Source organism: Aythya fuligula, chromosome 15 (genome assembly GCF_009819795.1).
Source record: "Aythya fuligula isolate bAytFul2 chromosome 15, bAytFul2.pri, whole genome shotgun sequence".
In the NCBI taxonomy this organism is placed as follows: Eukaryota; Metazoa; Chordata; class Aves; order Anseriformes; family Anatidae; genus Aythya; species Aythya fuligula.
Window position 1 is genome coordinate 3,182,109 of NC_045573.1, and position 25,492 is coordinate 3,207,600.

Genomic DNA, 25,492 nt, shown 5'->3' on the forward strand with positions numbered 1-25,492 from the left:
TGAGAAGGTCTGAAGCACATACTGGTTTTGAGATTTTTATTTCAGGAAAAGATTAAGGAATTAAAATAGGAGCTGCCCTGCTGACAAGAAGAGTTGAATTCAAGAAGCCGATAAAAAAGGAGCATTATATGCATCGAGCACTGTGCATTTTTCAGTCAATATTGGCTCTACTTTCTACTCTACTTTCCTTTGACTTGGAAAAGGGAGTTTCACATGCGCACAGACCCTAGGATACACGGGACTCAACGAGAGGGAGTAACAGCAAAAAAAACAGAGAGTGCTGGGCTGGATCGAGGGGAGGCAAGAAAGTGATCTCACGGCGCAGCCCCAGCAACGCCTCCCTCCCACCGCCGGCGAGGGGGGGCTGGAGGCCGAGGGGCCGCCGTCACGGTGCCCGTGAGCAGCTCCCTACCCAAAACCACCCGCCGAGGCACCGCAGCTCGCCGGGCTCGGGCATCGCCACCATCACGGCACGGCCGGGGGCAGGAGTCACTTCTCCATCCTCTCCCGGCCTGGCGTCAGCGTGGCTCCTGCAGGCCGCTCGCGCACCCCCGGCGGAGTCCCACAGGCTTTTCTCCCCCCCTCCCCTTGTAGGTGCAAGTGATGCAGTCGAGATCAAGGGCTGATTAGGCTCCCGGTGTGCTCTGAGCACTGGGTCTCTTGACAGCAGTAAGAGCGCGGGCTGGCCCGTGCCACCCTGCCCTGCGCGCATACCAAGACGTTGGTACGACGGAGCTAGCTTATTCACAGGCTACTGAGCCTTAATACTGACACTTAGTGTAATGGTTTACAGTAAAGGAAGGATTCTCCTACAAAGCGCCAAAGAGGGAAAAAAAAAAAAAGAAAAACACCCACACCCCAAACCCTTCCTCTCCCTCTCAAGAGTCTCAGAAGCGTCTCACAAGCGGGGAAGGGAGCTGCGGAGGCGAGGGGGCGGCGGGGGGGATCCGCCACGGTGCCCGGAGCCGTCGGGAAGCATCGGGCCGAACGACAGCGAGGACGGTCGTGAGCAACGAGAGACAAACGGTGCTGGTGCTGTGCTGCCTCAAGCCGGGAGGTGCGCGCGTGGTGAAGCGGAGCGGGGAGAGCTAGTCTTTCTTCAAGTCCCTGGATTCAAAAAGCTTCAGGCGTTCTTGCACGGTCAGGCCTTCCTTCAGGCTCTGGGAGAGACAAAAGACAAGACAGGGTGGGACGGGGCGGGCGGCAGCGGGGAGCTGGGTGCTGGGAGAGGGGGGATGTGAGCAGCAAAAAGGGCAGGGGGTGGCCGTCCCGGAGAGATTAGTGGGGCATGCTGGAGGAAAGACGCAGCCGTGGGGTGCGGTTACTGGTGCACGGCGCCTGGAGAGAGGGTGAGAGCGCAGGTTAGCCGGGTGGTGGACCAGAAGCAGATGAGGGAGGCACACGGTGCTGGAAGCGGGGTTAGCTCCACGCGGACAACGATCCCCGAGGGCCTGAGGCGGCCGGGTGGTGTCGGCAGGGCCCCGGCTGGGACCTGCAGCCATAAACCTGCCTGCAGGGCTGCCACTTTGCTCAAACAGCCCTGAAAACTTGTGTTTTGCTGCCAGCGACAAGCCCAGCCTTCCCCTCCCGAGCTGGAGCTGCCTACTGCACGGGGTGAGACGCTAAATGCTTGCTTCGGGGCTAGCAGGACCTGAGGGCTGCCCCGGTTCAGATTCAGCATCCAGACACAAGGCACAACGCAGCCATCAACCAGCAAACCCTCGGCAGTCGTAGCTGTGAAATCTGCTGTCGCCTGTGCTCAGGGACCCAGGAAAAGAGTGGTGTGAGGCCTACGAACCCACAAAATCTGAAATTAGCCCAGGGCTAAAGCCAGCCTCCCGTCCCTCCTGCAGCCCTACACTCTCAGCATGAGTTTCGGGGACCACAGCACCAGCCTGGGGCCAAAGGAGACACAAATCCCCAGGCCTCGCAGCTCACCTTGCCACTTGCAACCCCACAGCCTGAACGGGATCTGTTACAGACCAACAACTGGCAGCTTCAAAAGGCACAGACCCGCACACCAAAGCCTTTTATTAACAGGCAACCCCGCTGCCTTTTGCCTTTATTTCCCTGACCGCGGTGTCAGAGGGCTGTCTGGTCACAGCAGCAGGTTGGGTTTTTGGGCCAGGTTCTGCTTAATTCATGTTTATCAAGGGCTGGGTGCGTACAAACTCGCCACGAGGCTGTGCTGCTCCCCGCAGTTGCTGTTGATGTTAAACACTCCTCACAAAACACAGAAGGGCGCTGGGGGAGCGGCGTGGAAATGAAAGCGCCGCGATGGACTGAAGCTCACACATGATGTATTCTTTCTTTTCAGCCGACAGCGGAGCCTCTTGGGATCCCAGCCTCTGAGCACGCCCTTCCTGAAGGAAGTTAGCTTTGGGCCTCTTTAAATGAGCAGCAGCCCATGCGTTCCAGTTTGTACATTTGATTTCTAATTACATGGAACCAGATACTAGAAGCCATTAGGCTGTGCTGCCTAATGGTACAAATTCCAGCAAATTCACCCCTGAGGGACTTTCACGACCCATTTGAGTTGCTGATGAGGGGAGTTTGATGAAGGGAGACTAATGTAGGGTGAAGTCTGTGATATGGGGATCCTCCACCAGAGCCCCTGAGGCTCTCAGCTCTCCCCCCGTCACCATTCTCTAACCTCAGCCTTTACCACAGGCCAGTAAAATTAACTATTGCTCTGGTTACTCAACATCTGTGTCATTAGGATCATGCTCATTTCTCATCAGCTCCCCCCTTTTACTGGATGAGCTCGGAAGCCTGAGGCCAGCCTGTGGGATGGAGGTGTAGTGCCAAGGGACGCAGAGCAGCGGGGTGGGCACCAGGGAGCTTGGAGAGCAGGAGGAGGTCGTCAACGGGCAAGGAAAACATTTTGCTAAGGCACGGATCAACCTAACGAAGCAGCAAGTACGGGCAAAGGGAAATTCGGGGCAGCCTAGGACATTCTTTCTGCAGCTGAGACCGGGGGCACTATTTTACATGGCCTAGGTGGGAAATGCACGTAGAGGCATCACTGATCCACTCCTCCATCTGGCTAACAACAAGAAGGTGTTTTTTCCTCCAAGACCTGGCAGTTGCTGCAGTTTAGTCTGAGGCATGCACAGTCACTCAAGCATGCACACTCCGTGTCCCGCGCTCCCAACACAGCAAACAGGAAAATGTGCCCCCACCGTGTCCAAATCCTCTCCGCGATGGTTAGCTGTGTCGGGGAGGGTGGGAGGAGTAGGAAGATGAGAAAGCCGTGTTCCCCGGGGAAGGGCAGAGGGAGGCTGCATCTCATATAGCTCTCAGGTCAGCTCTCTTCTCCCCTCCCGTTCCCCCTCCCCCAGTAAAATCATTAACCATGTGTAAACCGGTCAGTCATTAAGAGAAGAAAGGCTCTCGTTTGCCATGGAGGTGTGAGCAGTGCATGCACAAGTGGGCCGCTCCAGCGGGCAGCTGCGCTGTTTGGTGGGTGCTGGTTTGTTTACCTACGTGGCAGGGAACCTGGACTCGGGTTCATTTCAGTTATCCCATGAGACCTGCTCAATAACGGACTGTTGGAGGAGAAAGCAAAATAAAGAAAAAAAAGAAAACAAAACAAAAACAAGAAGCTCATAAATCCTAAAGGCATTGGCATTCGCGCAGCCCTGCCCGCCCCCTCCCCGCGGCAGCGGCGCAAGCAGGCAGCGTGCCCCCTGCTCTCCTCCTTCCCCCACGAGACCTCCGGACAGCACACGTGGGGGACCACGAGATAAGAGCTCCGAGTTGAAGTGGCGAAGGGCAACCGACCCTCGGAGCTGGGACAGCGAGGCTGCAAGCCTGGACTGCACCCCAAAATGCACAGAGCTGCTCCCTGCATTGACTCGGTGCAGTGCAGGCACCCCGAGCTGATGACCTGCTGCTTGCAGAGCTCATCTGGTGACTGCTTCCCCAGCTAGAAGCCTTTTTCTGCCCGGCTTCTCGCTTCGCCCCAAGTCCCAGCCACTTCAAACAGCAGCATGAGATACCCACTGCCCAGCAGGGAGAGGCAAAGCAAGTTTTGCCCATGCTGATTCTCCTTCGTAACTGCCCTGTGCTTAATGGTGGCTGTGAGCGGCTTTATTTGCCCTTTTTATCTCTGTGGTCCCACAGCAACAGCCAGCGTGTAGCATGATGCAATTCTGGCAGTCAGCAGGCCGAGCAGACGCACTTGGCACGGAATTATTGGGATCTGGGACCAAGAGCAAGTACAGAACGGCCAGAGAAACGCAGGGCCATCTGCACTGTGTTAACACACAAGAAAGTGTGTGTTAAATACGTCCAGAGCCAAGGCGTCGCTGTTCCATATAAAAACCAAAAATCTCGCAGTGATGAACACTGGAAAACCTGTAATGCTGTGTGCATTTCCACCCTTTGATATCACCCACATTTCTACTAAAAACGGGGAGCAAATTCTGGGAGAATCCTTCTGTGAAAGACCAACGAACAGGGTGAAATTCCTCCTTGGCTCACGCGAGGAGCAGCTCCACACCTACATCTCAGCAGGTTCAGGAACACGAGTGCCCCACAAGGCACCACCTGGCAACGGGCTCTGCCTGGCCACACAGCAAACCATTTCCCATCTGAAAGCTTGGTTTTCTCCCAGTTGCCTTCCAGGCTAGCATTAACGACCAGGAAATTCTCAGTTTTTTTCCCCTACCGATTTCTTCCCATCTGCAACCCCCTCTGGAGAGTAACACTGGGTGTCTGAAGGAGATGGGAACTCACCTTTGACCTGATATTCCTTAGTTGCCGGCTAACACTGGATCTGTCTTTCTTCAAGAAATCAGGGTTGCTTTTTGATTTCATAATATCTGGAGAGAAGCAAAATGACCAGTATTAACGTCGTGCCCGTGGATTCCTGTGAGGGGCAGGGCCAGGGGCTTTTTCTGCCTCCCGATGAGCCAGGGCACAGGGGACTCCCCGGGGCTCCCTCGTGCCATGCGCAGCACGAGGCTTTCACGATGCCAAATGGCAGAAGCCTTTCAAAACCACGAGCTTCCCATCCTCGGGCTGGAAGGAGGAACTGCCACGGGAGGTAAGCTCAGGCTGCCCGCTCCTTGCCACCTCTGGCAACACTGTCAGCAAGGGGCGGAGGTGGGACGCAACATGAAATGGCAAAAAAGCACCACGCAAAGTCCTACGCTTGGACCCGTTACTTCCCAAGTGCTCCTACACCAGGATGCACGTGCCAGACCAGGAACCCCAAAATTGCTTAGAGCAGCTGGAGGAGGACTGACCATATCCCGATACAGTGGTGTTCACAGGGGATTTCTCTCCCTGAGCTTCTGTGGCTGCTTTCAGCTGCTCTTTCAACCTGCTGATATCACAGTCTGCCTTGGCCTTCACAATGCTCAGCTCTGTGTAGATGTCTTTGTACTTGTCGCTGGCGTATTTCTTATCCTGGCAAAGGAACAAGAAGAACCCAAGAGCGTAAGACAGACAGCTGGAGCCGAGGGGAACGCACCGACGAGCAGCTTGGCACAAGCTGCCGGAAGATGAGCAGCGTGTTGGAGCAGCGCCCTGCACACCTAGCTGTATTTTTTCTCCTCCCTGCTCTGCACTTTGGAGTCGTGGGCAGCAGGCAGCAATGCCAGCCGGGGCAAGGGGCTCATTTTACACGCTCCTGAAGCCGTGTCGAGCAGCAAACGCAGGGCTGGAGATATGCAGAAAGCTCCGAGCGCAGCAGTGAGCACACGGTGCTGCCCACGCATGTGGGTCCCTTTGTTACAGGATGACTTGTTTGTGGGCTTTAGCAAAGGCACCGAATTAAAGCAGAATTCCCAGAAATGGCCTTGGCAAAGAGGCTGTCTGGAACGAGCCAGATCTAATGCTGGGAGGCTGGGCAGGTCTCTAACGCTGACTATTTTTGCCATTTCAAATATCTGATGTGACAGGAATTGGGGAAAAAACACTCGCGGGGATGTTTTCCCACAAAAAGGGAGAAGGGGTAAGTTGTGGGCTGACAGAGTAGTGGGGTGCTTTACTGGTAACACCAAAAGGGGTAGTCGGTTCAGTTAGGGGCAAAAATGAAATGTCGTTTCAAATCTGGGGATAAGCGAGCTGAAATTAAAGCACAGACACGCAAGAGCTGAGCACAGCCCTCGGGAAGGTTCACAGAACCGAGCCTGCAGCCGGCATTACCCTCAGTGCTGTCTGCAGCTCGTCTTTGAGAGAGCTGATCTCCTGCTTCAGGTACTGGATTTCCGACTCTTTGACCCGCAGCAGGACCTGGAGGGACAGAAGCAGCATGAGCACACCCCTGCGGACACCACACAGCCCCCCAGACCCTCACCCTGCTGCACCTGGGGGCCACCGAGCCAGGGCACAAAGCCCAAAATAGGGAAAAAGGACTGGGATTCCAGGATCTCCCAGTCCCACTGTGCCCCCAGTGCATGGTACCAGCTGTGTGGAAGGACAGGGGCTCCTGGTGGCCCACGGGCTCTCATCCCCGTGGCCGGGCTCACCTCCAGCTCGTAGGCGTCCTTGCCCTGGGTGAGAGGCGAGCCAGCAGCCTCTCCTCCACCCTCCCCGGTCAGCAAGGTCCGCAACCGCGTGATCTCCGCAGCCAGGCGGTTATTCAGCTCCTGGAAGATGGGGGGAGATGTTATAGGATGGGGGAGCACAGCCAGGGCTCAGTGCAGAGCCAGCAGCACCTCCCAGCCCTGCTTGGTGCCTTCTCTTTGGTCTGCTGGAGTTGCAAGAGGGCATCTTTACCAAAAACCCTGCATTTTCACTCAAAAGAGAGATGAGGACACCAGCTTGAGGCAGCAAAGTTGTGACAATGCCCAGCAGGGACACAGAAATCACTCAGGTTGGAAAAGACCTCTAAGATTTCTCAGTCCAACCCTTAACCTAGTACGAAAGTCCACCACTAAACCACGCTACTAAGTTCTAAGTCTCCACATTTCCTGAAGACCTCCTATTCCCATGCCACAAAACAATTTCAGCAAAAAAAACTTCAGGCTTTAGACACGACCTCACCTGGTTGTGGGCGTTGAGCTCCTGGTTCTCCCGCTGGCACTGGCGGAGGGCCTGCCTCTCAGCCTCCAGCGCCTGCGCCAGGTGGGCGTTCTCCAAGCACTTCTGCGAATACTGCTCCGAAAGCACCTCCAGCTCCCGCTGCACCGACTGCAGCTCCTCCCTGGCACACAGACACCAGCCAGTGACCTCCCCAGCTCGTCCTCCCGTGCCTCCCACCCGCCCAGGATAAGCTGGTGGGGATCTAAGGAGAGAGCCAACCCTTCCTTCTCCCAGCATTTTGGTGCTTGGCCACCGAAAGAGGCAGCAGGGCTTTTCTCTGGCAGGTTAGATGGCAGGTTTCCTTCCTTGGGTTTCCCAAAACACAGCTGAGATCTGCCAGGCTTGCACTCAGGACCGAAGGACGTGCACACCTAATGGGGATGTTTCAAGCTGCTTGGCTATTTTGTTTAGCTCCTGCGTGAGGACAGCCTCGCCACCAAAAGCCAAGTGCTTTCTTTCACCTTGCCTGCTCAGAGGTGACACAGCTCTCCTCATGTTACAGCTGCAAGAAAAGCAGCATTGTCTGCACGTCTGCTACTTCTGGTGACCATAAGCAGCTGAAATTGGGGAAATTGAGCTGGAATCCCCAAACCAGGAGCCTATGGCTGCAGCTGGGTTGGGACAGGGGGCAGAAGGGGTCTCCCACATGCCTAATTTCCCCCCCGAGACACAGGACAGACGGATGATGATGGTCTTACAGGTATTGCCTCCGGAGGGCCTCGATGTCGGCGTTGACGCTGCTGATCTGGGAGCGCTGCGACTTCTCCAGCTCTCGCTCCAGCTCCTCCCGGTGTGCGTTCTTCATGGCTTCGATGGCTGCAGGGGATGGCACAGGATTAGTACCCGGCACTGCTCTGCCCAAAGGAGGCTTTTGGAGAGGGTTTTCTTCTTCTTTTAGGTTTGGTTTTTAAAGGAACAAGACCCCAGGTCAGCCCAGTGAGCCAATCCCACTGCTTCCCAGCCTGTGGCCCTGGGCACAGTGCAGCAAAGGGGCTTCTGCAAATCCTGCTGTATAATAAGGACCAAAGAGCTGGCCAATTCCCACGCTATTTCCTGAACTGCAGGGCTCCTAATGCAGAGATCCTGGGCTCCAGTGCTTTAAAACTCCCCACAGCACTGAGGAACGAGTTCCTTGTGGAATCAGCAATAAATCAACCACAGGGATGACTGACACCTTTCTGAGACTGAATGGAAAACTGCTCAGAGTCCAGTACAGGCAGGGAGAAGCGTGCTGAGCCTGGAGAAGAAGTGTCTCCATCCAAAACATCCACCCCCAGCTCTTCCCTGTCTCCTGATCCCCATCCAGCCCTCATCCCCGTGGCACTGCTCCTCCCTCCTGGGGCAAACACCATCCCTGTGCCAAACGGAGCTGCCCCACGGCGTGTCCGTGTACCTGAGATGGTGGCAGCCGTCTCCTCTGCCAGCAGGCGGTCCTTCTCCTCCCGCAGCTTCTCCAGCTCCCGCTGGTGCTGCCGCTGCAGGTCCTCGATCTTCTTCTGGTGCGTTTCCTCCATGGCTGCAAAGCCCCTTTCACATGTTGCCTGCAAGAGGGACGAGGGGAAGGGGTTGGCCGGGGAGCTCGGGGGCTGGAATCACAGCGGTGGGGGAAGCCCCTCGGGAGCTGCACGCCAGCGGGTGGTGGGCACCCGGCTTCCATCACCAGGGTTTTCTCCCTCCCCAGCCAGGCAGGAGCCGGCTGAGGACGGACCCCACGAGGTCAGGGCTCGTCCTGCAGCCGCTCGACCCCTGGCAGCTCCAGGGAGAGGGAAGGATAAGGGTAGGTGTGGGGTCAGATTGAGCAGGGAGTGCAACAGCAGGACCTTAATTCACAGTTGAGCATGGCTTCAAATGCTGCATGGGAAATGATTTCCTAATTCAATTCCTAGGATTGAATTTAGGCCAGGAAATAGGGAACAGGGCTCTAGGGATTCAGGAATCAACAACGGTGAAATCTCAAGTCCCAGCTGGGTTTTTCTGCCCCTGGCACAGATCCTGCTCGTGCCTTTGCAGGGGCTAAAATGCAACCGTGATGGCAGGGTGGGGGCACAAACCCACGCTGCTGGTCAGGGGCCACCTGAGCTCCCCGGGGCAGGTGTCAGACCCACGATCCCCCTTGGAGACAGCAGCAAGCCCCAGGACAGGCTGCACTGAGCCAGCCCCTCTGCAGGCAGTCACACATCGGGCTTTTCTCCCTCTTTATGCAACTTTCCTATCTCAATTAAATTCTTGCTTCACATTTGTGTTTTCAAAGGGGGGTGAGGACTGTCCCCTAGGGAGCCACGGGGACTCTAAGGGTGATTTAAGGGGGACAAAGTCACTCCCCCAGTGACACAAGTCCAACACCCACTGACCTACACTAACACACACTCTTCAGCATCACCACTTTGTCGTATATTCTGCATAACCTCTGTCATTCCCCCTATTTTCAGCTCTGGTGCTTTTTCCTTCCCCTTCAAGTTTTAATCCGGAGGCATTTTGCATTTTTTTTTTCTCAGCCTTGTTTTCTGAAACTTGCAGCTCAGTGCCAGAACCTGCCTGGGCTTGGCTTGCAGGATCCTTCCTTATGCCTCTAACACTGGAGGAAAACCACGGATACTCCTCGATAGGACTGTGGATTCAGTATTGAATGTATTGTAAATGCATTGCTATAAATCCAGGACACCTGAAAGGTACAAACCAGTGCCTAGTGTGGTTCAAAACAGAAGAATCTTAACCTGTAAAACTGATTTGCAATTTCCTGGACGGCTTTCAAACCTAGGGACATCTCTGTTTTCCTCTCTGTCCCTCTGCTCCCTCCAGAGGTGCATACACAGGTCAGTCGCAGCCGCTCTCTTCCCAAACTGCTCTGCCCAGCCGATGCTTCTTGCTTTGGTTTTGGCACAGCCAGGGAGGGAGGGCAGGGTCTGTGCTTGCTGTTAGTTTGGAGCCTCAATTTTGGCTGGTTTTGCTGACTTCCACAAACGACTGCTCCTGGAAAGCATCGCCAGCATGGCCTTTGCACGACCACTGCTGACCTTTTGGCCACCTCTCCTTGCCCCTGCTGCTCAACCTGGCTGCTGCTGGGACTCCTCTGCCACCCTAAAGCCAGGTCCTAGCTGGAAATGGTCTTGAACCAAAAGCAGAACACCCAACCCAGGAGGTTTGTTGTTTTTTTCAGAGCTGTACCATCCATCTAAGGCTGGTTTTACAGCCCGCCCTGACTGCTGGAGCAATCTTAATGAAGGCATTTCATCGCCACTGGGTTTTCTGCACCTAAGGCTGGGGTCCCAGCAACTGTGCACTGTTTGTTACGTGAAAAATGCTGGCGTATACCACCAGTGGTCTCCCTCTCAGCCACGTGCAGAGGAGATTGCTGTGCTACAGAATTTGGCGTCCGTTTGCAGCTACCTGCCCCGGGAACGTACATTTGGAGAGCACAGGTCCCCGTTTCATCTCCCATTTTTGAGGGCAGAAGGGACAGACTGGAGATTTGGTCAGACTGGGAAAGACAGAGTTCAGGAATGCTTCTAAAGGGAAGTCACAAACAAAATGTACACCTCGGGTACGAGGAGAAACACTGAAGGAGAGCTTGACAGTATCAAGCTATTTTGAAACTCTCCTTCCATCTACACGACCAGCAGCCCTGCTGCTCAGACTGCCTCCAGTAATTAGCTCTCTCCCCCCCAGCAATGCATTTAGAATACCCCAGCACAGAGAAAAACAAGCATGGAATAAATACCATGCTTTACAGAGGTCTTTTAAGCATTTAGGGGCTTGCTCAGGTGTGCTGCCTCTCATGGGGGATGCCCCTAAGTTTGGCAAACCTGGGGAAAGAAGGCACCCCCCGGTACACTCGAGCAGAAGAAAGCATAAAGCGTTAAACGTGGCAAAACCTTTAGGTTTTCAAAGTCTTTCTGGTATTTCTCCCTCAGCGTGGAAGCGCTGCCCTCCAGGTGCTTGTTCTCCAGCTCGTCCCTCATCACGTTCATCTGGGCCTCCAGCTCCTGGATGCGCTCCCTCAGGCCGTGCATGGAGTCCAGCTCACCGCCGGGACCCTGCCCGGTGCCACCCGGCTCCCCGGCCACCCAGGGGTCCCCACCGCCCGGTCCTGCCGCGGGGGACACCTCCGGGTGCTGCCGCTGGTACTCGTCGAGGGTCTCCTGCAGGCGCTGCAGGTTCTGGCTGTAGTGCTCCTGCAGCGCCTGCAGCTCCTGGCCGTGGATGACCTGCAGCTCCTTGATCTTGGCCTGGAACTTGTCCTCCAGCAGCTGCATCTGCTCCAGGTGGTACCGCTCCATGTTCTGCTTGTCGCGGACGATGGCGTCCAGCTGGCTGAGGCCCTCCGTCCTCTCGGCCTTCAGGGCATCCTCCGTCCTGTTCAGCTGCTCGATCACGTTCCGGATCTCCTCCTCGTAGCGGCCCTGCAACTCGCTCAAGCTTTTGCTGTGCTTGCGCTCTTCTTCCTCCAGAAGCCTTCGCTGACCGTCCAGCTGGGAGACCTTCGCTTTGAGATCGGCGTTCTCCCGCTCCAGCATGGCTATCACCTCGCCGTACTCCCCCTGCTGCTTTCGCAGCAAGTCTTCGTACTCGTCCCGGAGCAGAGAGACCGTCTTCACGCGCTCCTGGCAGAGCGCATCCATGCTCTGCAAGGACTCCTTGTAGGACTTGAGCTCTCTCTCGTACTCCAGCCGGACTTTGCAAGCGGCGTAACAAACCTGAGCCTGAACAATTGCATCTTGGACTAGCAAAGAGGAATACCGCTCCAGGTCTCCCATGCACGAGTGGTAGGAAAGACTCTGAGATATCTTCAGGAGCTTCTGGCAGTCTCTCATGGCCTCCTCAGGAGGCAGAGACAGTAAGGCAACGGATATTTCCTTAAGCACGTTTGATTTGTCCTTTAGCTGTTGGGCAAGGTCTTCCTGGATGGAAACGAGAGCTTCGCTACTGCGGCCTGGCAGGCTGCAGACCTCCCCCACCTTGGCCGAGTCCTGGTACGGCACCATCTGGAGACGGCTCCCGTCCCAGGAGATCTGCATTCTTTCTGAAGCATCTTTCTGAATCTCAAGTGCTTCAGAAATCTGGTGCATGACTCTGTCAAAATCAGGAGTCCTGTATGCTTTGATGATTTCCTCCAGCATGCACTTATGCTGCTGGAGGGCTGTTTTGGTATTATGGAGGTCCTCTTCGATTGTTTTCAATCTCCGATGGAAAGAATCCCTCATTTTCTGTGCCACAAACCCAAGTTCTGCCTTGATCAGTGTAGCATCTGCTACAGCACTGAGAAAACACGGAGAAATCCCCAAACCTGCTGTTTCTGTTTTGCCCTCTGCTTCTCCTTCCCTGGTGCTCAAGTGCACTCTCAGCTCCTCCACCTGGCTCCAGAACTCCCCTTCCAGCAGCAGCTTGTTAGACAGGACACCGGCCAAGTCAACTGCTGTAGGAGAAACATTTGCCGGCTCTATCAAAGCCTCCTCAGCTGTCCCTTGGATCTCCCTGAGCAGCTGAGATATCTCAGAGCCTGCACTTTGCAAAGACTCCGCTATTTGGTTGATCAGAGAGGCCTCGAAGGCCACTCTCTCCGAAAGCCATCTCAGCTGGCCCGCGTCGAACGTTTCGGCTCGCTGATCCTTGGGGACGTGCTCCTCCTCGCTCCGAAGCCCTCCCTCTGAAGCAGGGGTTTCCGTGATAAGGCCCTCGCCCTGCTGATACTCAGACGGGCCTGGCGCCCCTCTCAAGGCTTGGATTGCGCTCGATAAGGTCGTCTCCAGGCCGGACAGAGTAACAAGGAACAAATCGCCCTCTTTTTCCTCATCTGACTTAGGCAAAGCTCTTAGCTGCTCCCTGCACTGCTCTAAGCAAGTCAGCGCTTGATCGTTTTTCATCTGGAAGCCTCCCAGCTCGCTCACATGATTTTCTATGAGCTTGAACTTCTCCTGCCTCTCGCTCTCCAGCTGCGAGATCAGAGCGCTGACTTGGGACAAGCTGCTCTGAAGCTGCTCCCGCAGCTGGGACTCCGTGCTGGCCCACTGGTGGTGAAGGGCGATGAGCGTCTCCTGATTATGGCCGTGCTGGCTTTCAAGCTTCATGGTCACGTCTTTGAGCTTTTCCTCTGTGATATACAGCTTGGTTTCCAGAGAGTGGATGATCGAGAGATAGGTCTCGGAGTCGCTGGCCCCTGACGAGGGGTAACCGAGAGCGGGCTCCGAGGACATGCTTTCCTCAGACAGCGACCTGTCTTGGCTGGTGTCTGAAGAGGTGCTGCTGGTCCAGTTCTTCTCTGACCCATCCGGGTGGATGTATTTTTGGCACTGGATGCTGGAGAAACGGATTCGTTGCCTCTTGGCCCCCATGATTCCTACATCAGGCTTTGCTAAGGCTTTCTGGACCAGCTCTTGGTCCTGGAGCTCTGCAGCTTTGGACGGGGAGCCAAACTCCTCTGCTTGCCTCTGGCTGGTCTCAAGGACCTCCTCCTCCTCCTCCTTCAGTGCGTAACTCAGAGCTGGGAGGACATCCTGAGTTTGCAGAGGCTGCCCCAGCTGAGACGGATGACTTTCATCAGCCTCGAGGCTGGGGCCAACATCTTCTGTCTCCTCAGCACATGGACCTGTGCCTATGCTAGCTAATTTCCTTAAAGCCTCCTCCTTGGCCTTCAGCTTTACTTTTGTCTCCTCTAAATTGCTATCCAGAGCAATCATTTTAACCAAAGCCTCGCTGAGATCTTGATCTTTCTTCTCCACAATCCTCAAGTGCATTTCCTTAACGTGTCTCAGCTCCTCCTCTTTTTCTTTCAGCACCTTCTGCACACCCTGGAACTGATCCGACACCTCCTCAAACGACTGCTCCAGGTTGTGGTAGTTGGTCTCTTCCATCTTCAACTTTGCTTGCAGCTTGGCGACTTCGTTATCTGACTCGGCGACCTGGTTCATGAGCTCGTGGAACCGACATTTGATCTGATCTCTCTCCCTTTCAAGCTCCTCAATGTGCTCGGCGAGCTTCTGGATGCTGGCCTCCTTCATCACCAGCTGCTCCTCCAGCTGGTGGACAAGCTCGCTGCCTTCGAACTTGGCGCTCAGCTTCTCCTTCTGCAGAATCTCCATTTGCTGCTCGTTGTTTTGCAGCTGATTCTCGTACTCGTTGGCCTTATCCTCCACCTCCTTCAGGCTGTGTAATAAAACCTGCTTCTCCCTCTCACAGCTCTCCAGCAAGGCCTCGTAGTTCTTCTGCAGCTTCTCCTCCATGAGGATCCGCGTCTGCTCGCTCGCGTTCAGCTGCCGGCTCAGGTCGGCGATCCTGTCCTGGAGGCGCTGCACCTCCTTCTGATGGTCCCGCTGCAAAGCCTGCTGCATCTCCAGGTCCCGCAGCTCCTGGGTCTTCTCCAGGAGCAGAGCCTCCGCATTCTTCAGCTTCTGCTCGCTGGCCTTCAGCTGGGAGCTGAGCGCGGCCTCGCCGTGCTGCCACTCCTCCAGCTGCTCCTTGGCTTTCTCCTTCTCGCTCCTCAGGTCGCTCTTGAGCTTGGCCAGGGTCTGCTCCTTGATGGAGAGCTCGGCGGCCGCGTTGCTGAGCCTCGCCTGCAGGCTCTGAATCTCGGCTTCGTGGTGCCGGATCACGTCCTTAGCCTCGGCGTAGCTGCGTTTCAGCGACTGAATCTGCTGATTGATCAGCTCTTGACGCCGGCACTGGGCTTCCAGCTCGCTTTGGAGGTCTTGGTTGACTTTGTGGAGCCTCTGCCAGGCACCTGATGGCGAGGCGGCCACCTCGGTCTTAAAAAAATTGATTAAATATGAGATTAGTAACACTCTTGGCTCTCCCTTCTGAGTGTCACACCTCTGGCCAGGCAGGCCATGGAAAAGCTCCTCACAGCGATTTGGCTGCTACCCACATGCTCCAATTGGGATGATTTGTTCTTGGCACAATTTTATTTTGTTTTAACCAACTTTTCTTTTTTTTTTTTTCTCTCTTTTTTTTTTTGTTTTTTAAATGAGCGACAACTGCTTTCCAGTAACAGAAAACATGGACCGTAACATCAAAACAGCTGTACAGTAACAGGCTAAAAAGAAAACAACCAAAATCAAACAGAACCAAAAAAAAAAAAAAACAATGAAAAAAAAAAAGAAACACCAGCAGTAAAACAGAGACGGACAGACGAGAGAAAAACTGGAAGGGTGAGAAGGAGGAGGGGACGGGAACAGGCCGGGGAGAAAGGAATTGCTTTTTTTTTAGTGTGTTTGTTCATTTTGTCATGAAACAAAAAGTGCACAGTTCAGGTACCACAGTCCTACCGAACAAAAGCAACAACAGAAAGTGAGGTGGCAGCAAATGACATCACATCCCACCGAAACGCAGGGAGACAGGACAGCCGGCGTGGCGATGTCATTTCTGTGACTGCTAGACAGGACTTATTGGCTGCTCATCGCATTAGAGAGATGGTGTTATGCTAAAGTTTAAGGCTAGGAAGGATTCTAATTTCGCTACCTGCAAAAAAAACAAACAAACAAACGAAAAAGGACAAAATAAAAAGCCCGACAAGTGAAGGGGGTGGGGGGGGGAACAGGTGTGATGAGAATGTAAAACGAAAGAAACCAACCTTTGTGAGATTCAAACCAAAGCAGTGTAGCATGCAAAGAGAAAACTCACAAAGAGAGTCATGCAAAAGGCGACAGAAATTATGTATCTTTAAAAAAAAAAAAAATAAATACACAGACAGGAAGAGGCAAGAGAAGCACAGCGTTAAGCCTAGGAATTTGGCCTGCCTTGCTGTACTCTGGTTGCTGGTAAGGAAAGCCCACAGATGTGACACTCAGTTAACGTTAAAAGTTAAATTTCATGCTTTACACCAAAAAAAAAACCATGCAAGAACACCCGCCCGGGACAGGTTAGTACGTGACCCCTCCCGCCCGCCGTGACCGGAGCTGGGGACGTCTCGGGTCGGTGTGCGTAGGGCAGGAGCCCCCGCCGTGCCCCCCGTTGGGCACCCCGTGTGTGTCCCGAGGAAGCTGAGAGCGAGAGAAGGGTTACAGGAGGGGGGAGAGGGCTGCAGTGCACGGCACATGCATGGGGGCCGTTATCTCGACGGCTGCCTTACGGGAACAGCGTCTCTCGTGCCGCGGCAGCGCTCGGGTGTCCGCCACGGGGCTGGCCGAGGGCTCGGTGCCCCCCCGGGAACACAGGAAGCTCTCCAAAATTAGGTGTGATGGAGGTGGGGGGCGTGACACGTTCAGAGGGTGAGTCCAATAAAAATGCCGTGATGTTTGCCCGTGGTTTGGGGCTGCAGAAACCACTAAATAATAATCGGTTTCCTTCCCTTCACGCTGGTGGGGTCTGGTGGGGTTACTCCTTCCTACAGGGCTTTAATCCCTCTGCTCCTGGGGTAACGTCAGGCAAATCGCTGGGACAATTAGACCGGAGCAGCAAAACCCTCTGACCCTTCCTAAAAAACCCTGCCCAGCTTCTAGGTGAGAGGCTGGGTCGCTCCTTAGCGCAGCAACGATTTGCTCAGCCCTTCTGCAGACTTCCCCTCTCGCCCCACCTCGCATCGAGGCGCCACGGCCACCTTCAGCCAGGCCGGCCAGAAGGATGCAGCACCTGGTTTTGATCCCCGTCCCCTGGTTTCCAAGCCCCAGGCGAAGCAGGGTCGGATGCCTGTGCTCCAGGGATGCGGGAGTTACTCCACGCTGTCGTGGAAACTCGGGCTGGTGCCAGGGCTCGGGGCCAGCGCGAGCTGCTGCCATACGGCAGATTAAATCCAGCCCCAAAACAGGGGCGGCAGCTGCAGGCTACGGAGTGGCAAATCCAGCAGACATTGGGATCGTGATAGATGGGGAAACTGCTCGCGTTTCTCCTCCTCCTGCAAGAGGTGCCCCTGCAGGAGCTCATCCCTGCACCTCGCACAAAATTGGCCTCTTGGCGGTCTCATTTAGCAGCCTTACGGATGCTGAATCTACCATTCGAAAGAGGATGGCGCTGCCTCTCTAGCACTGACTTATTTGCTAGCTCGATGCCATTTTCTTCTCCTTCTGGTCCCCAAGGAGGTTTTTCCAGCATTGCCAAGTGAAAATGGCACTCCTCCCAGCAAGCACTGTAGCTTGGGGGGGCTTAAAAATACTACACTAATAAGGAACTCCTCCAAGGAGATCACCAGTAAGGGAGGCAAGACGCGCTCTTGCCTGGGCTGGCTCCTCTGCCTTTACAATTTCTCCAGGGGAAATTCCTGCCCTGAGAAACAAGGACGTAAGGCTTGCTGCCGCGGGAGCACAGCACGCAGCCACACAAGGATCCACGTGGATCCAGAGCCACTTGGGCCAAACAGACGTGAGCAGATCAAAACGCCAGCCCTGCCGAGCCAGAAGCTGCCTTCATGCCTCCTCCGGAGCACGGATGCTCTCACAGGAGGGGCTGGCGAACAGCCCGCTGTTTGGAGGTGGGGAGGAAAGGCTTCCCGAGAGCTTCTCCCATCTCGTTGGCCAAAATTTCCAAACCATTTCCAGGCCTTGCTGTGGAAAGGCACCTTGCAACAGAAGAAAGCACCGAAGCTCTCCAAGACAGCAGCTGGGCTGTCCCAGAGTGAATCAGCCCTGACTCCAGAAGGATCTGATGGACTACAAGAAATGTGGAGAGCCTCACGTCCATCCCCTGCCCGAGGGGAATGCCTGGCACTCAGAAGGGGATTGCACAGGCAATCATATATAGGATGGATCAGAGATGGGCTTTGCTGAGGTCCTATCTACCACGGCTGCGTTTCGTTTTCTCCTGGGGAAACCAGTAGGCAGCGTTACCTTCTGCCTACTCCATTCCAGATCAGAGCTTTTGGTACGCAGGAGATCCTTTCCAGGTGACAACTAGCAACTTTTCCAAGAGGGTCAGACCTCTCGGAGCCCCTCCATCTCTGCATTAACCAGGGTGTACCCACAACAGCCCGGCCTGAAGCCCGACAGGGTCCCCTTTGGGCGCAGAGAAGACGGCTTTCCCTCTCCCCCCAGCCTACCTGCAACACGTAGCCCTCCCGGGCACTCTGCTCCCGGCCCAGCGCCACTTTCAGCTGGTCCTGCAGGTGCCGGTTCTGCTCCAGGAGCTCCAGGGCCTCCTTCTGCTTCTGCTCCAGCTGCAGGGACACAAACAGAGACAGCGTCCAGCGAGTGGGGAGGGGGTCAGCCATCAGGAGAAAGCAGCCCGGAGGGGATGCCAAGCGGCACGAGCGGGGCATCCAATGGCACCGCTGCCTCGCTCTGCTCTGGCATCTGGATTTCATTTTACCAGGCGAAGTTCCACCCCCCAAAGAACTCTGTTGGACTTTAGTTTAATCCATAAAGCTCACTGCAGAAAAGGACAAAGGGCACCAGCCCGTGCCAGGAGTGACCCAGGCAAATCCCACTTGGGTTCAGGTTGGCAATACTCATGGCTACTCCACGCCTGCACCCCTTTCATTCCTGCTAAAGCACCTCAATCCTGACTAACAACAACCTCTGTTATCCCAGGCGTGGCCCTCTTCCAAGTGAGCTGAGTCTCCTTTCTTTTCCTAAACTCCTGAGATCGTTTGATACAGGCTCCACAAGAAGCCAACCTCTGTGACGTGTGCTGCAATTCAACCCTGCTTGTAATTTTGCAGACATAATTGCAGACACAGATCCCTACAGGTGCAGAGGCTGGCAGAATTATGAGCTTCAGTTCAGGGTCTGGTTAACATGCATCTACTGTGCTCATCTCCTCAGGGGAAGGCAGGCTAACAAACCTAATCCTGGGACCAAGAACGGACGTGGACCTGCGCCCCAAGCACCCCCACTTACTGCTACCACGAAGCAGGAGTAAATGCAGCTTTTTAAGCCTTGCTCAGGCCTCCTACAGCCACCTCTTTACCTCCTTCTCCAGCAGCGTGGTCAAGTGCTGCTTCGCCAGCCCCTCATCCCGGTCCTCGGCGTGGGCGAGGTGCAGGGGCGCGATGGGGATCTGCTTCTCCTCCCGCAGCGGGGTGGTCTCCACCTGGTGCCACCGCTGCTCGATCTCCACGTGGACGTTCTGCGGTTTGATGTCTGCCGGGACGGGCAGGATCCTGTCCACCTCCATCCTCAGAGCTTCCTCGGGCCCTGCCCCGTCCACGGCGTCGATCATCTCGAAGCGCTTGCGCCTCTCCTCGCGCCGCCGGGCCCGCTCCCGCTCCAGCTCTCCGGGGTCGGCGTCGGCGGTGCCGGCGTCCCTGGGGAAGGCGGCGGTGGAGCTCTTGGAGGGGTCTGCGGCGTTGGCACGCTCCTGGGCAAGGGCTTGCTGGATGGGGCGAAACTCAGCCCAGTCGAAGGTCTTGGATCGTCCTTCTCGCCGGCGCTCCCGGGCGCGGCTCCGTTTCTGCTCCGGGTCCAGCTCTGCTTGCTCGGCGTCCGGCTTCTCGCTGGGTTTCGGGCTGGTCTCAAAGGAAGAGCTCGTTTTGCTTTTCTCTTCCGGCAGGGAGCTGCGAGGACAGAGAGAGGAGGAAAGAAAAGCGTCAGCGTGCGCTCCGGGTGGCGAGGTGCTCCCACGCATGCCTTGAAGAGCCGGGTGGAAAGGGGCTGCTGAAGCCCAAGCCAATGCCACGTGGGTGCCCCCCTGCCCCTCCGTCTCCCACCGCCTCTCGGGCGCGGGAGCCACCGCTGCCCTTCCCCGGGTCACGCTGGTGCGCAAAGCCTTGGTGCAAGCGGCCCCGGGAGAGCTCGATCCCGACCGTGCTCCTCCTCAGCAGCTGCCCCGGGGCAGGCAGCAGCCCCAAACCATCCTCGTGGGCAGTAAAAAGGCTTCGAGGACTCCTCCAGTGCCTGCCCATGCACACGCACACACCAGTCGACGCGGCCACATGATGTGCACACAGGGAGGGTGCCACCGGTCCCACCAAAAGCCAGCCCGGCTTCAGCACCGCGGGGCGGAGAAGCACGGAGCATCTGGTAACGGGGGGACGGGCAGTAACGGGGAGAAAACTTCTCCGTGCCACTATCTGCGCTGAAGGCACGGCTCTCCCCACGAAAAGCAGCCTGTTGGGTGGCTCGGGGCTGCATGGCACGGATGCTGTTGTTGGTGCAGCAAGGAGAGCGAGAGTTATTGGACACGCCGCGGAAATCGCTGCAAACGCCAGATTCTCAAGCAAGGGATGCTTTTTAGTGCCGAGTTAGGGGGTGGTGGGTTGAGAGGGGAGACATACTCGTCAAGCAGGGAGAGTTATCAGGGGGAGGCAGTGCCGTTTCCAACCTACGGGTAATCCATAATGCAATACCAGCTCATTAAACGTAGACATGCCAGCCTTGGAACATGCAGATCGAAATCAAAAATAAAATAAAATGGAAATAGCCGTGTTTAAGTTTGCAGAGGAATCCTGTCCTGCTGGAATGGCACGGGCTCGCTGACCCCTCTTTGCCACCAGAAGCCCCCCGAGATGCCTCCTTGGGGCACAGCCCTGCTGCTCAGGCTGCCCCTCGGCTCTCCACATCCAGCACAACCACAGCATCCCCCGGGCTCCAGCACAGCCTGGAAAAGCTTTCTCGAAGGGCACGGTGAGAAAGAGCCAGAAAGCAGCTGTCTGGGCCCTTCGCTGCAGGCAAATCAATGCTACCACTGCTCCAGCCCACGAGACCACATGCGCCTGGACTGCTGGCAGCAGGAGCAGTGGCAGCAGGAGGAGCAGCAGCAGCAAGAGGAGCAGCAGCAGGAGCAGCAGCAGCAGCAGCAGCAGCAGCAGGGCTCCCCCAGCGCTGGAACAAGCCCCGCTCCCCCTTCCAATGCCCAGACAAAGACTGGGGCAGAAGGGATGACTCTGCATGGGGCCAGGTATCTTCCGATGCACTTTCATCCACCACCAAACCACGGGCTCGGTAGAGCTGGGTTTCAAGAAATGCTGGCAGTTACCGGCTAAAAAACAGCTTGGAGACGATTCCTTCTTCAGCTCTGTCACTCGTAGCTAATAAAATAAAGCCAAAAGGCACCACAGCAAAACCTCCTTGCTCCTCAAGCATTTAGAAGACACTGCCTGGCTCCAGAGCAGACGTACAGCCAGGCACTGTCTGGAGTCAGTGCTCACAGCTGCACTTTAAATAAATAAACCAGCGAGGAGATGGCGTCTTAAAACAAAGAGTGCCAGGAAGAAAGAGAGCCCTGGGGCTCCTCGGGCATCGGTGGGGGGCAGAAATAACATTGCTCTAAACACCATGGAGAAGAAGCTCAGTGTTTCTGGAGGTGCCATCTCTCCTGAGCCCACTCCTCCTCCTCAGCTCCCAAAGGGCACAGGGATGTGTGCCAGGGCACAGCTGGATGGCCGCAGGGAGCTGTGCTATGAGACCAACTGGGCTGCCCCCAAATTTTGCAGTCCATCTCCCACGAGTGCCCCGTGGCTTTTCATTCCGCTCACACATTTCCCACCTCCTCCACTGCAGAGAAATCAATTCCCATCATCGCGTGGCGAGGAGGGGACTCTGCCTCGCGACGGTATTTATGGGTCAGAAAAATGTTTTTTATAGGGGTGGACGGGGAGCGCACGGGGGCTGCAGGGAACGGGGGCTGGGGGCTCAGCAAAGAGCCAGTGCTGGAGCAGTCACCGTCCTCCTCGTGCGTGCCTTACAACCTGCATGGTTATCGTTTGCCCCGTGTAATTAGCGCCTCCGCAGATTGCAGGGTACAGCGGAGGGCAGGGAGCAGGGCAGCACCTGCCCCCTGGGGTGCTGACACACGCTGCAATATAAACAGTAATTAGGACTGGAGTAACGAGAGAAAGCGTGAGCTGGGCTCGGTGGAGACGTGGCAGGGGGGTGAGGAGAGGCAGAGGAGGGCTGCGGGGAGCCAGCAGCACCGTCCCCAGGCTGCTGGCGAGGTGAGGGGGCTCACGACGTGCCCAAAAACCGCCCCGCCGGGCTGGGTTACCGTAGCGAAGGGCTTGCCAAAAACCCTCAGTGAACGCAGACCTCCAGCTCCCAACTTCTCAGCGAGGTGACCGGAATTCCCCACGTGCACCCCACCCGAAATCAGCCCGGTGAGAAAGGAGCAGGGTGCACCACTGATTCCCTCGTTCCCCAGCTCGGGCTTCGGCATCGCCGGCTGTTTGGGCGGCGTAACAAGTTACTGCACAACCGGCCCCTGGAGCGCCTCACTGGGGTAAGCCAAGTCAAACCACGCCGCGTGGGCTCGGGGGAGAAGCAGTGACAGTGAGCACAGGACTACTGTCATGCAGTAACCTGCTAGGCTATCAAGATTTATGGCTCTTTAAAGGCTGGGAGGTCCCCTCAAATTTCCCGGGTCTTCATCTTCACATCTAGTCACATCGGAAGATACCAGTGTGGGGGAACCAAGTGTCAAGACCAGGCTGCTTCTTCCCTTCTTTCTGGCTTTTGTTTGAAAGAAAAGAAAGAAGAAAAAAAAAAAAATAAAGGGGGAAAAAAAAAAAAAGAAAAGAAAGAAAAATAAATGAAAACTGCGGAACTTCCCATCCGAGGTGCAGAAAAGGAGGAGCATGCAGTGAATCACAAGATATACAAACCACAAAACGTTAATACAGGAGAGAACACAGTTTTCCAACCTGGGCTTCAGCACGGATAGTTTCAAAGAGAAGTTTTTCCTGGGATTGCATGGAAATCAAACACACAGAGGAGTGAGGAGAGAGGCGGCGACCCCGTGAGGCCCAGCAGCGGCCGGGTGCCAAGCGGGACGGGATGGGAGACGCCGGAGCATCCCCGGCCAAGAGTGCTGGGTGAGAGGAGCCACTCCACCGGGGGCAAACCTGGCCAAAACCTGCTCGCCACAGCTACGGGAAGGATGGGAGATGGAGTTAATGGTGCGGCCGTGTCCGGGAAGCCTGTAAGAGGTGGCCCGTGGGAGCGTGGCTGGCACGGTTAAGCTGTGAGGAGGTCAAACACCCTTTTTGCCTGAAGCCACAAGCGCTCACGGGCGGTTCTCTGCGAACCCAGGGGCCCCTTCCTCTGGCACTGGCGGCAGGAGGAGAGGCGAATATCGCTAAGGCGCAAGGGGAAGGAGCTGCGGCCGCTATCTGGGAGATCAAAAAAGGGGGGAGGCGATTCCCTGGCTGGAGTTTAAAACACATCGGAGCCAAACAGCTTCTCGGCGAGCCCCGGGCTCGCGCTGCCGTGACCCGCGGCGGGGACGGGCAGCTGGTGCTGAACAGTAGCCAGAGGAAAGGGGGAACCCAGCGCGACTGCTTCCAAGTGCTTTCACAATACCTGGTGGGAATCCAGAGGAGCCTTGAGATAGGCACAGTATTTCATATTCCTACGCACAAATTAAAGCCACATTTTCAACCCTCTTTGCAATGTGCACGCGGGAATGTCAGCGCTATCAGCGTCCCCACAAAGAGCATCCAAACCAAGCCCAGAGAGAGGGATGAGAGAAAGAGACGGAGCTTCCAGGGACAGACAGGCTCAGCACGAAGAAAGGACGAGAGGACGAGGACAAGGAAAGAGGATTTACTCCTGCACACAGAACCAGACCACCGCATGGGCCAGGAACCTCCCCCATTTACCTTGTTACGTCAGGGGCAGTGGTGGGGCGAACGTGCTTCATGATGGTCTGAATCCAGTTGCGGCGGATGCCAGACGTCATGGCAGAGAGGGTGAACTCCCCTTCCTTCGTCTGGGGAGAGCAGAGCAAGGCTCAGAGCTGCTGAACGTGCACCAGCGCCTGCCCGTGCTCCCCGCAGCCACCCAGCACCCAGTCCCGGGGCTCTGCTCAGCCACCGGACTCTTCCTCCTCCTCCCCACGTTGGCCTTACGTGGATCTGGAAGCCGTAGTTTCGCTGGACCGGGTACTCGGTGACATCGTAGCACGTGGATAAATCGATTTCTCCATCCAGGTCAGCTGCCTGCAGAGGGAGGGGAGAGGTAAAACACAAAGCTGGAACGCTTTTCAAACCGAAAGCGCTGTGGATACGTGCAGGGCGTGCAGGGTTTGGGGAGATGCCCAACGCCCTCAGCCCTGCAGGGAGGTGCACAGCAGGTCCGCGGGGAGCACAAAGCCCCAGAAGCAACGGGTTTCATGCCCTTTGGGGTGCCACCTACCTCCTCCGCCACTGAATCCCGGTAGTATCTCAGGCTCTGGTCGGTCAGCACAAACCAGTGCTTCTTCCACTAGGAAACAACCAGCACAGGGTGATTACCAGCAGCTTTTCCCCTCCCGGCTCCCCCGAGAAGCCCTCCAGAGGAGCAGGCAGCAGCATTTGAGCTGGTTCAAGCCACTGGGACTCCCGGCTGTCACGCCAGCCGAGTGCCAGACCCCAACAGCACCAACCCCACGCCTGATGGTGAAACGCCACGAGAGCCCCAGGAACTGCTGGAGCCCTCCGTTAGCTCTACTGGCAGAAGGGTGCTTTTAGTGGCTGCACTGAAAGCCTTGGAGGGATTAAAAACAAAAAAAAGAAAGGCAATAAAATGTTTGTGTTTTATCCGCAGTACCTAGAAATTGAATTGCAGCCTGTTCCTGGCACGTGCTCTATATGAACGCACCTTCTGCATGCTCCCTGCACAGAATACGTTTATCCAAGGGAGCTCAGCTAGCAAAGCACTTGCTCCAGTGCTTTTCGTTCAGCCCTGGGTGCCCCCAGTCACGCCCTCACCCCCTGGGCCCAATGCACCAGAGGGTACCCGCAGCTCAGCCCAGCCCCGGCTCAGCAGCGCCTGCCCCGGCTCCGTAGGAACCCACGGTTTTAACATCCAGATGTGGGGCTTGGAAACTCCCAGGACAGAGCACCAGCTATTCCTGGCACACTGCTTCTGCCTCCAGATTTGTCTGCCCAACCTTCTGGCTTCTCCCACTCCGTCCCCACCATCCCATTTTATTGCCACCCGTCCCCCGGCACCGACCGCAGCCGCGTGCGGAGAGCTCTCCCGGCCACGAGGCTCTGCTGGAGGTGTGAGCTGCCAAAAAGGGGGGTAACAGCAGCGGGGAGAGCTTCCCCGGACTCACCTGCCCGTCCTCGTACTGTTTTGTCAGCCAGCCCTTCTTGAAGTTCAGCAGGTCGGGCTGCAAGGAAGGAGAGAGGCGGTCAGAGCGGCGGGCTGGGCCGCCAGCGGCTGCATCCAGCAGGGGACCAAGGAATGGCAGCAGCTTGATAAAACGCAGCCTGCACCCAGAGAGACCAGCCCCAGGGAAATTGGATCACTGCGCTGTGTGGAGGCTCAACGTCTGCTCCGAGGAGGCGCAGGGATCTGCTGCCTGGTTTAGTCGGGCTGGGCCCTTCCTAGCACTTGTGATTTCGTACTGCTGAACCAGGATTCAAAGGAAGAGGCAAGGGATTAGCAGGACTGCAAGCATTTTTGTCCCTCTCTTACCTACTAGGAGGAGAAAACCACACGTTATTCCACGCATGGATTCAACGCCAGGCTGAGTGCCCAGATGCAGGGCCTGGAAATGGAGGGAATCCCAGCTCTGCAGCACCCAAACGACACCTGCTATTTCCTGCAAAGCGGGTGCACCGCGATGCTGGAGCGATGAGCAAAGCAAGGCAGCAGCGTGGGCTGACTCCTGCCAG

General features: G+C 56.1%; 1 protein-coding gene across 8 annotated transcripts in view; it reads right to left on the reverse strand.

Annotated features, from left to right (window-relative positions):
- The window catches only part of MPRIP (myosin phosphatase Rho interacting protein), a 72,889-nt gene that overhangs the window by 6,036 nt on the left and 41,361 nt on the right, over positions 1-25,492 (reverse strand). Inside the window, exons 10-26 of one of the 8 annotated variants that reach the window (XM_032198047.1) lie at positions 24,928-24,984; positions 24,024-24,092; positions 23,738-23,827; positions 23,489-23,598; positions 22,493-22,570; positions 18,865-19,450; positions 17,996-18,112; positions 10,908-14,774; positions 8,429-8,576; positions 7,734-7,851; positions 6,997-7,156; positions 6,480-6,599; positions 6,157-6,243; positions 5,253-5,415; positions 4,741-4,826; positions 3,483-3,548; positions 1,101-1,160 (exon numbers count right to left, since the gene is read on the reverse strand). In XM_032198047.1, the coding sequence (XP_032053938.1) occupies positions 3,516-3,548; positions 4,741-4,826; positions 5,253-5,415; positions 6,157-6,243; positions 6,480-6,599; positions 6,997-7,156; positions 7,734-7,851; positions 8,429-8,576; positions 10,908-14,774; positions 17,996-18,112; positions 18,865-19,450; positions 22,493-22,570; positions 23,489-23,598; positions 23,738-23,827; positions 24,024-24,092; positions 24,928-24,984 (5,889 nt within the window). In that variant the 3' untranslated portion in view covers positions 1,101-1,160; positions 3,483-3,515. Of the gene's footprint in view, positions 1-902; positions 1,161-3,482; positions 3,549-4,740; positions 4,827-5,252; positions 5,416-6,156; positions 6,244-6,479; positions 6,600-6,996; positions 7,157-7,733; positions 7,852-8,428; positions 8,577-10,907; positions 14,775-17,995; positions 18,113-18,864; positions 19,451-22,492; positions 22,571-23,488; positions 23,599-23,737; positions 23,828-24,023; positions 24,093-24,927; positions 24,985-25,492 lie in introns of those variants that run through there. The other 7 variants (XM_032198046.1, XM_032198049.1, XM_032198045.1 and 4 more) reach the window with 7 other exon arrangements.